Raw genomic sequence first — 12,323 nt, 5'->3', positions numbered from 1 at the left:
CTCGTGTTGACCATAACATTTCGAGTACGTACTCTTCAAAATTTTATTTTATCTAAGAATTAATACTAAGACTTTATATCTAAGAATTAATACTTAATTAGTAAACTAATAAGTAATTCGTAGGTACTAATACGTGTGAGATATCTAAATACTAGCGGGGGAAAATTTTGCCACATGTTTCTAGATGTATGTTGGATATTTTATTTAAGTTTTACTATAATTAAGGAATTTTTCTTTTGTATTTTTTATCACTTTAGAGAAAATAATTGCACGAAAATCTTTGTTATTAATTTATAACATTTAAAAATTAAAAAATCAATTTTTCTAGACTGGTTCATTAAAACAATTTTTTCAAAGCTTTAATTAACAATTTTTAATATTAAAGCAACAATAATTATTATTAATTAAACAATTTAAAGTGTGTGTATGTGTGTATATTATGATGGAAGGTTAAAGATTTATTAATGAATGTTGAAAAAATCTATAATAATAGAATTTGAATAATGTTGAAAAAAAATTCTGTCGTCACCATCAAGTGATAAATAAAATTTAGATAAAAACATGACATTATTAAACTATTTTATCAATTCATTGTCAGGATTGTATTTAAATATATTAGATTTAGATAGTGCACTTAATATTGAGGCATTATTAAACCTTATAAAATGTCAGTTCATCTTACCCGGGGGTCACAAGTTCAAAGCGTTATCTTAAATCTACTAAATACTGTCTAAAATACCTGAATATGTAACACATATTAATACGCAAAGTTTTACCTTGGATGAGTTGGTGGACGACAGTCCTTGTCCTTATCCATTGGTAGTATTTTTTGTTCATCAGTGGGGTAGATCTTTTTTTTTCGAAATGGTGGAAGCGACAGGAAGCCAAAGAATTTATAGTCTACTAATTATTAAAATATTTTTTGCATAAAGTAATGCATCACGTTTCAGTTTTCAGAGGGGAAAATCAGTTCTTAACACTTTGGTTATCGAATCCTCGGATCATCTATGTCCAGGAAAGTTTTTGGTTTTCCGGTCCCTCGAAATGTTTAAGAGAACTAACCAGAAAAAAAAAATTATAGGTTATATAACCTTCTAATAGGTTTTATTATAATTTGCTTAAATAATGTAAAAAATTTTAAAGAATTACACAAGCATGTGAATTTAGCTAAATTAGCGAAATTGTTAATATCCATCTACCATATAAAGAAAATGACTTTTATAGTCCAAGTGTGTTGGGCGTTTCCGTAGTAGGTTTCGTAACCTTCTAGATCATTCTGTTCTGATACTACCAAACTGTCCTATTGGTAATGGTAAATTATTTAAAATTTTTATTTATTGAAATAAATACCACGATACTCGAAATAAAATTGAATATTAAGAAATTCTATTTAAAAAATATAATTATAAAACATACAACAGACTTACATTTCGCTTAATATCGATATTTCGATTGCAACGCAACTATCGTTAGTAGCTAAATTTATTCATATAACGCATTACAAACATTTTTACAAGTTAAAAATATAGTAGTAAAACATTAATATTTTACATATTTCGAGTATCGTGGTATTTATTTCAATATCGATGTCTCAACTTGATGTCAACAAAAATTCAACCTTATAAAATTTTAAGGTCTTTTTTGTGCACCTTGTAGTTATATGAGTGCCAACTTAAGACCAATAGCTTTTTAAACAACTTTCAAATAGATTCAGTTCATAAATTTTCCTGCAAAAGAATTACAAAACAAAAACGTGTGTAAATACGGACATGTCATACGAATTAAAACGTGAAAATATGTGGGATAAAAATTCGAAAAAAATTAATTGCTTATATAAGGCAATTAATAAGAAAAAATGCAAAAATTTCCTTCATTATAAATTTTGAACAAGTTCATGATTTCACATTGTAATCGACATTAAAATAATGTTTAAAAACATTAATTAACGTCCTAATTAAGAAGCTATTATAATAACTAATTAAAGATTTTAATGAGAATTTAAAACAATGTATGTTGGTGTAAAAAAATTTATTTAATAATCAGTTGATTAAAACCAAAATCAAAGTTCAAAAATCAATATAAAAGATAAAATCACACACACGCATACACCAAAAAAAGAAAAAAAAAAAGTATCTAATTTAAAATTACGGTCCTGTTTAAAATCCCTATATAATATCAAGTGGACAGATAATATGCAAGTTATTACCTGTATATAATAACTCCGCCTCTGAGCCAATAAGAATGGTAGTGTGAGTCAAGTAACATGGCCCCATCCGTGTTTTGTGCAATGCTCCCTAGGTCTTCGGGTCTATTATGGTGGTGGGAGACCTATTCGGACGACAATAACTTAAGTCTCACTCAAGAAGACCTGATCGTCTACAACACGAATGTATGTGTATATGTATGTGCTTTGCTTTTAAAACAAACGCTGTTTTAATATCTATACTCTTGCTTCTTCTTCATCAATGGTGGTCATCAAATTTTCTTCAAAGATCTTTTGCTAAAGGAAAAAAATTATTCAAAAGTTTGGATAAATTAATTATTTTTCCAAATTAAAATTTTATTTCAATTTTAATTTATTCGTAATGGCAAAAATGAAACATTTCTGTGTCTTAGAAATAAACAGAAAATAGAAAATTTTTCGGGGGAAAACAGTTTATGTGCTTGATTGAGTGATTTTTACAAAGTGTGAATTTTTTTGGTGAAAAGTGTGGTGCTAATAAAGTGAAAACAACAATTTCAAAAAAAAAAAACCTTAATTTTTTTGAAACAATAAACAAAAATTATTGTTCGAGTCTCAATATAGAGGAGGGCATGGTGCGTTTGAGCACATGCCTTGGCACCAGGTGGACATGAAGAGAGTTCCCCTATTGGTGATTGTCCTAATTGTGATATTAAACTTATTATTTTTTGAGACTGAGGCTTGTGGTCCTGGGCGAGGACCACATCGACGGCGGCTTCATCGAAAAGATGTGCCGCTCGTCTTTAAACAACATGTACCAAATGTATCTGAGAATAGTGCACAAGCCAGCTCTGCACAGGAGGGTCGTATCTCGCGAACAGATCCTAGGTTCAGAGACCTGGTGCCCAATTATAATAATGATATTATATTCCAAGATGAGGAGGGCTCTGGTGAAGATAGACTTATGACACAGGTGCGTACTTTATTTTTTACTAAACAAAGAATTTTATTGAAAAAAAAGTCTTTGAACTAATAATTATTTGTTTTCAATTTTTATCCGTGATTAGAAATGTAAAAAAAATTAATATTTATATTTATAAATAATTTATTTTAATAAAAAATATGATTTACATTTTTAAACTTCCATGTTATCATTTAAAAAATATTTTTTCTATTTTTATCCTAATTTTTTTAATATTTTAATTTCCATTGTAAAAATTTTGTACATTAAATAGATATCAAACATGGCCTTGAATATTATTATTACTATAATGTAATATTTATATTTATTTATTTTTATTTCAAAAATGATTATATTAATTTTATTACATTTCTTATATAATATACCAACTATTAATTAATTAGAAACGATGTGTTTTTGTTTATAATAATAATTATTTCTTATCGAAAATTTATTACAATTGTAACGTGTGACATATATAAAATATTTAATTTATTAAATAAATTGTTATAAATAATTAATTTATTAAAAACGGATAAATTTTGAAAAAAAATTTATTTTTGGACTTTAATTATAAAATACGGTAATGAACCTCTCTGACCTATATATTTTTTAAATTATAATATTTATAAATATAATCAATGAAATAAATGAATTTTCCACCGGAAAACCTCAATTTATCGTATAAATAAAATACTGAATGATGTGGAATACATATTTGAAAATGAGTAATACAATTTTTTATCTTAAAAATCAAAAATATACTTATAATGTAAATTTAATTTTTCTACATTTTTTCATCTCGTGTACAAAAAATATTAATTTTTACTTGAAATTATAATTAAATAAAACCTAATATAATATAATTATTATATGAATCATTTAATTATATTTTTCAATGTACTTTGGAATTAATCGTTTGATTAGAGTTTTTTGTGTTATGCAATAGTGAAAAATGTACCTAGGCTGTACTACCACATAACTTTTTTTTTTTTAATTCGGCTAGCAAAAAAATCAAATGACAAATACATATAAAATTTACGTTTTAAAATTTATTGTTGGTAAATTTTTATATAAACCAAGAAATTCCAAATTACATTTGTAGAATGATCAAAATTAAAAATATTTTCGTTAATAAATCATAGCAAATTTGCTTTCTACAACTTTGCTTATATGATAAAATATTGTCAATTTACTTCTTTACTTTGGTATTTCAAATGCTTAAAACGTCTCCTAAACAGTATCGCTAAACATGAAATAATCTATTATTAATTGTGGCAAAAATAATCGATTTACTTCTTTATTTTAAATAAATAAAAAATTGGTTCCATATGTATAATAAAAATTTTATTTTTTTCGATTTATCGATATTACAGTTAATTAAATAATATCAATATTAAAATTAAAAAATTATTTATAACAGTATAAAGAAGCTGAATAAAAGAATTCGTAGCGCAGGAGCTGCGTTAGCTAAGTGAATAACGAAGTTAAAAACGAATATTGAATTTTTAATTTTTCAAAAATTTTTATTTCGAATACTAAGCGTCTAGAGAAGAAATTATAATAGTAAAAAAGTAAAGTCAGTTTGTTAAAAACTGATCAAAAATACAAAAATATTTTTTATTTAGAAAAAATTCAAAATTTTTTACTTTCCTTCGGAAATTCGTTTAAAATTCATAAAAAACAGAAATTTAATTTACACATGAACAATATATGAAAAAATTAATCTGAAAAACCTCTCCCGGCCATTGTTGTTTGTCCATACTTCACCTTCTAATCTTGTGATAAAATTAATTAAAAATACATATACTTAATAATAATAATTATTCCGTTTTATTTATCGGTTTAATATACTTAAGTGTAAGGTGTTTTAATATTACTTAAAGGTACCTATGTAGATACACTTAAGTATCTTGTATTTATTATTATTAACAAATAGTGTTAAACATCTTAGAATTTATATGCCTATTTCACCTGTTCATTTATTTTAATCAGATTAATAAGGATTACTCATTAGAAAGATTTCAGAAAAATATGTATGGTTTATGAATTATTATCATCCGTAAAGTTCGTTTAATTAACATGAAAGTGAGTTTGTTTATTACGCTTTCACGCAAAAACAACTGGATGGATTTGAATGAAACTCTACAATAACGTCAAAATAACATATGAGCCATAATTTATAAAGATATATTTTTTATTTTGACATTTCATCTATGAACATCTTTGTTAAGCATAAATTTAAGATTTCTTTAAAAGAGTGAACGATTTACAACCAAAGTGATATACTTGTTGCATTATAAGTCTTTTACATTTTTAATATTGAAAAGTGATTATTTGATTACTTTTAGATGTGTAAAACAGGCCCTATTCTTATTTCGAATGTTATGGAAGGAAGATAAGTGAGAGAAAGGGAGGTGAGGGCGATAACGCGCTGGTCTTTACTTTTAGATACAACGAATAGGGCGGATATCATGCTAGTAAAATTACAATTATTTTTGTGTAAACCATAAAATATGGAAGTTTGATGCATAAAGACGATCTTAAGGATTTATAGGCTGTAAAATTAATGAAACTAAAATAAAAAAAATTTCAAATTATTTCAGATTAGAAAAAAATGAAAATTATTGATTAATAAATATATTATACAATATTTCCATTAGTTTCTCAAAGTTCCTCCAAAAATATGATATTATTTCACAAGACCGCGGTTATCTCCAAAAACTGCTATAACTTTTGTGAAGCCTAGTTGAAACAGTTTTATTCATAATTTTTTATTTTTGTAAGAAATTTGGAAAAATAATCTATAGAAATTTTATTCTAATTTGAATATATTGATAATTTTTTTTTTTATTGAATATATTAAAATTTTAGGACAGTACAGATTTTTAAATCTAAATTAAATTATATTTTTAAAATATTTTTTCCGATAAATAATTTTGTTTTCATCGGTTTGTCCCCCGATAAGAGTAATTTTCATAAATTCTATACGTTGGACCAATTTTAATAACTTTGGATATAGAAAAAGAGTGTAAAAATAAACAAGTCAATAAAAGGGAATCAGTAGATGAATCATTGTAACATTTTTGGCATAGATTTAGTCCATATTATAAATATGTTTATTGTATTTTTGCAAAAATTTGTTTAGATTAAAAGATACAAGGTCATAAATTTGCAAGCACAAGCATGGCTAATTACCGGTCATAATGACTCATTGACCAATCAATATAATACCTATAGTCAAGTCTAGTTGAAGATTATTCACCTTTTTAAATTTTTTGAAATAGGATTTCTGTCTGGTAATCTTGTCCAGTTTTTTTATTCACATAGAGTGTTTATGCAAAATTGCTCGATTTTTTTTACTTTCTAAAATAATTTGCTTTTTTATATTGTTACAAGTAACTGAATTATAAATAATAAATTTAATTCAAAGAGACTATATCGCGTAAAATTCACCATTTTTAGCCTGTAATTCTTTCTTCTTATACTACTCCAAACAAACCAATAGCTCTCTAGATTTAAAAAAATAAATCGCTCAAGAAGTCAGTAAAAAATGTTTAAAACATGACAAAAAAAATGTGTCAGTATTATAAAAAGCGAGATGTTTGCGTTTTCAGTTTTACTAATACATATTGATTGTTTGGTTAGATTGTTTTACAAAAAACCAACGGATTATTAGGACATTTAGATCTATATTATACAAGCAGATACCCGCCCGCTTCGCTGGACAAAGGCTTATGCGTTGTAGCTTTCAATTATCTTACCTTTTGTTCACTATTTCATTAACTTTAATTTTGTAATGCGGAACCTTAATTTAAAAAAAAAAATACAAGTAAGCCCATGATATTCACTGAAAATGTAACTTTCTATAACAGAAATTTTTAAAATAGGTTAAGTAGTTAATTCAAAAATGTTAGTTGACGAATTTTCATACAAACTATTCCCCTTTTCACAACCAAAATGACAAACAAACTTCATACAAACTTGTATTCCCTATTTGTCCCCCATAAAAAAGAATTTACATAAAAGTAATACAGAAAACTCATTCGCAAACCATGAGCTCATATATCAATTTATTTGCACTCCCTATTTTATCTCCTTGAATAATGAATATTTTGAAAATAGTATATATATGTAATGGTATAAGTAATATTTTGAAAATAGGTTAGAATATATTAAACTTTTGTTTTGAACCATGAGCTCATATAACATTTTGTACATTTCTAACTAGAAAATTGACCAAATTTCATACAAACTTCCAACCCTCATTTTATTCCCTTAGGAAGTAAATTTCGGGAATACCCTTCTTAGTGCACATTTACGTCATTAAAGGAACGTTTGTGCAAAATTTCACGCTTCTAGCTTGGGTCCTAAGTTAAAAGTTATTATGTAAAACAATCGGTTATGGGTCTAAACCTTAGAAACTAAATTAATAACTTCCTGATTAAGGTATCTATACAAAGATAAATAAGATAAAAAGATTTCAATAAAACCAACCGAGATATTCTAAACCTGAGATTTAGAACTTTGTATTAGAACCATATATTCGCTCCGTGCGTGAGTTTCGTTTCCATGGTAACGATACACTACTTTAATTATAGAATTCTATGGATGCATATATAATTGTATGGATTGCATTTAAGACTTACATTTAAAATTTAATATTCTTGTCTCACAAATTTAAATAAATAATTATGATAATTTACATTTGAAAAATAATATTTGTTCAATTTAATTTCTTATTTTCACAATTTTTAATGCATTAAGTTTAATTAATTCGTGTTTTTCAATAATTTTAATTTGACATTTCTATTACATTAACATGTAAAGAATTGCAAATTAGTCATAACAGCCCCCTTTAACTCCAAAATTTTTCACTTAAAGCGCTGGCATCGATTTAATTGTCCCTACCATGACTACGCACACAACGAATATACCTACCTGTATCTTTATAAATAGATATTACATTTACAGAAACTGATCAACAAGAAATAATAATCAGTAATATTAAAATGCTGCTTTTTACTATAAATGGTTTATACTGCTTTTCATGTTTATTAATTTTTTTTTATAATTACCATTTTTATAACAATTGAGAAATTCCAAAGAAATATTTTAGCATACCTTCTATTTATACAAAGTAGCTGCCAAAGCGCATTTTTTATCTTCTAATAATAATTTTAGACGTACAGGGTAAGAAATTTTTTTTAAGCATCGTTGATTTTACTATTAAATGTATCGGATTATGAACAACAGTTAGGCAACTTATGAGCCGATGCCAGTATGGATTTCAGGCTCATACTATTTAACACTGTACTGTCACTGACTATTTATTAAAATTGCAAAATATGTTAAGAATAATAGAGTGACGAGCCGTGTGACAACAAACATAGTGCTTACATCTATACGGAATTGGATAGTAGTTCAATAATGCATATTGATAAATGCCCCAATAATCATAGCGGAAAAAGCAAGTAGCATTGTCACATCTGCAATATAGTATGGGACTCAAGATCATACTGTCGAATTGAACTTACTATTAACTGAAGTAAGTGGTGCCAAAATTTTTATTCGTTGTGTGCGTAGTCATGGTAGGGACAATAAAATCGATGCCAGCGCTACCAGTGACAAATTTTGTCGTAAAAGGAGGCTGTTATGACTAATTTGCAATTCTTTACATGTTAATGTTATAGAAAATGTCAAATTAAAATTATTGAAAAACACTAATTAATGAAACATAATGCATTAAAAATTGTGAAAATAAGAAATCAAATTGCACAAATTTTATTTTTAAATGTAAATTATCATAATTATTTATTTAAATTTGTGAGACAATAATATTAAATTTTCAATGTAAGTCATAAATGCAATCCATACAATTATATATACATCCATACAATTCTATAATTAAAGTAGTGTATCGTTACCATGGAAACGCCTCCAATAAAACTGATGCACGGTGCGAATACCATACAGTACCTACTATAATTAACGCCCTAGAAATGGTTCGTACAGCAATATTATATAGAGTAATATCAGATACTTTTTGAGTATCTGTAGCTATACCATACCAAAATTATAATCGTGTAGGCAATTTTAATTAAATAAAGCGCTTTAATATTGAGCTTTTAACAAAAGTACTGCCTTCAAAATTCGTAGAATACCCTGTATACATATAAAATTCTATAATTATGATAATATGAATCATATGCAACTATAAAATCTGAACTGTCTTTAGAACTTCACTATTTGTTGAAAATAGTTTCCACTCGATTAGACAATTTCTTCATTAATTATCATTTGTCATATGAACAATTGAGTGAATATGGGAATTCCCTTTAATGAAAATTGTATGAAACATATGACCATTAAAAAAAAAAACAACAATTAAAGTCATTTTTACCAATGATTGATTTGTATGAAAAATATTAATAATAATAAATATTTAATAATTTATGTAAAAAGATATAAAATATTTGACCTTGAGGTAGGTTGATGATGATTATAAATATGTAGTAAAAACTGTTACGAAACTATCTAATTATCACATATACAAATCATTTATTTAAATTTATTTATATAAATTATTTATTTGCAAACGTCAGTCATGTCAGTCATTAAATGTAAATAATAAGAAGTGCATGTTATCAAGTAATGAAAACATCATATATACTTATATTAGGTATGCTTTGATAACATAACAATTGTTTTTCGCACCCATAAAAATATTAGAAGTTGACCTTGAGAGTGAAAAATATTTTGCAACAATTTTTTTTTTCATGTTAAATATACTTTGTGGTTTTTTCTAAATTTATGCACAAAATTATGACGATTGTCTGATAATAACACCTTGACGTTCAGATAATCACTAGACAATGTCTCGAAACAAGTCCTTTTGCTAAGCATATCTGTCGCTTTTGATACATAGTCTCTTATAGATTTCAATACAGCCATAGAACAGCAATAGCTGCTGTGATTCACGTTGTGATTTTTTTGCCAATTTAATTTCCACTATGATTTATTTGGTAGAAATATCTGATGTTTACTTATGGTGGAAGCGCAGAGTATCTTTTGAATTTGAAAAATCAAACCATAAACAATGTTTACAAGCAACGTGTATTATCTTTGCTATAATCCGTCACGTTCGATGGTATTTTTAGGCCTATATTGAGTAAAGAATATACAGGTGTTGCATTATAATATAATAAACAAGTGAAAACAAACAATTGACTGAGTTAATTGTTGAAATAACATGTATAGACAGTGTTGATTACGCATACATACATGTCACACATATATAACTGATATTCCAATATAATACACACTATAAAATTTGCGCGCTCACGGGTAAACATTGTTTACGAAAAAATATTTGAAACAAAAGTTGTTTATTTTTTGAAAAGGATGATTTTTTATACTTTAACTTTTGTCCTATCTCTAATGGTTTACAAGATGGGTCCGTAGGACCCATTCATTTATTGGTCAAGACCCAATTGACCTATGTTTCTCTTTTACGAACTCAACCACACTTTTAACGTCCTAAGCACGCTATAATTTCAGCTTGATATCTCTTTTCGTCTTTGAGTAATCGTGATGATAGGTGGACAGACGACATGGATTAATTAGGTGATTTTATGAACACCTATACCAAAATTTTGTTCATAGTATCAATATTTTTAAGCGTTACAAACTTGGGACTAAACTTAATATACCTTGGTATATTTCATATACATAAAAACCTCTAGAGTAGGGCTTCTTAAACTATGGGTCGCGACCCCATTTGGGGTCGCGTACCAAAATTCTGGGGTCGCGAGAGGTAAAAATACAATTTAACAGAAAATGTTTTTTAACTTGTAAAATTATTGTTATAAATTATTGTTATTATCGTAGATAAATATATCATAAAATCTTCTAGTTCGGAAAGATTGTTTGTACCTGCATTTCTCTATTAAGAGTATTATAATAACTTGAATAACATTTACTATGAATTATGAAATGTTATTGGAATTAATAAAAAATATAAATTTATTTTTGTCAATCTCTAAAAGCCGAAATAATCCCGAGAAATAATTATCAACAAAATTTCTTATGCTGAAGAAACAGCTTTAACACATATTAAATCCCAATATCGTTCAGCGATAAAAAATGTTGAAGGGGTCTTTACGTCCAGCAGTTTTAAACATTCCACCAAAATTTGATTTGTTATGCAATAAAAAACAGGCACATCTATCTCATTAAATTTTTAACTTATACTTTAATTTAATATTTACCACGCAACTACTTGAATATATTCGAGAGAATTAAGACGGTCAGAATCCACTTTTATTTTTGAAACTATAATAAATACAATTTTATAATTTTTTGTGCAATTTTTAATTTTAGATTTTTGTATGTTTCAAAACGAATTCTAAACTTATATATTTTCATATGTATATGTATATTGTTACCTAATAAATAAATCATCAAAAAATATTAGTTTATTTTTCTTTTATATTTGTATGGGGTCGTCAAGAAACTCGCAATCATAAATGGGGTCGTGAATTACAAAAGTTTAAGAAGCCCTGCTCTAGAGCTTTTTGGCGCGTTTTTCCATAATAGTATTAAAGCCCCTAAGGAAAAAAACTTAATAATAAATATATTGTCAAACAAAGACTTTTTCAAAAATATATATCTTGAACATGAAAAGTTTTTGAACTGAAAAGTCAATTTTTTCCCCCGAATTTACCGAACCCAAATCCTTATTCTCTCGGACTATTGTTGAAAAAATGACAAATGTTTACATGTGTTTTGCAGTTTTATTATTGAACAAATTTTGATTATTTTCTCAAAAATACAATTTTTAGGATCGATCATACGTTTATAAAAAGATTTTAACCCGGTTAGTACATGACTAATTATTTGTAATAATATATCAATCAAAATTTTGTGTGTGTAATAATGTGACCTTATATTAATTTTAAGAGGTGTTTATTATTTATGTGACTTTACACCAACAAATTAAAAACAATAATTAATAATTTTTTTTCTTTTTTGATATCTGTCATATAAAAAGTTATTATTAAACATATTATTTTTTCTATATTTTTAATTATGTTTAGTCTAGGTGTTCAATATATTTTTATCAATAAATAATTGAATCATCGATTTTTTTTTTTTTTTTTTAATAAATAATATAATTGA

The 12,323-nt window shown here is 26.1% G+C and overlaps 1 protein-coding gene across 1 annotated transcript in view; it reads left to right on the top strand.

Annotated features, from left to right (window-relative positions):
* Positions 1–2,590: 2,590 nt before the first annotated feature.
* The window catches only part of LOC123302286 (sonic hedgehog protein A), a 95,269-nt gene continuing 85,536 nt past the window's right edge, over positions 2,591–12,323 (top strand). The window contains exon 1 of the mRNA XM_044885158.1: positions 2,591–3,155. Within this exon, the coding sequence (XP_044741093.1) occupies positions 2,832–3,155 (324 nt within the window). The 5' untranslated portion in view covers positions 2,591–2,831. The remainder of the gene's footprint in view (positions 3,156–12,323) is intronic.

Source organism: Chrysoperla carnea, chromosome 1 (assembly GCF_905475395.1).
Source record: "Chrysoperla carnea chromosome 1, inChrCarn1.1, whole genome shotgun sequence".
NCBI classification, from domain to species: domain Eukaryota; kingdom Metazoa; phylum Arthropoda; class Insecta; order Neuroptera; family Chrysopidae; genus Chrysoperla; species Chrysoperla carnea.
This window is presented reverse-complemented; position numbering and strand designations above follow the sequence as displayed.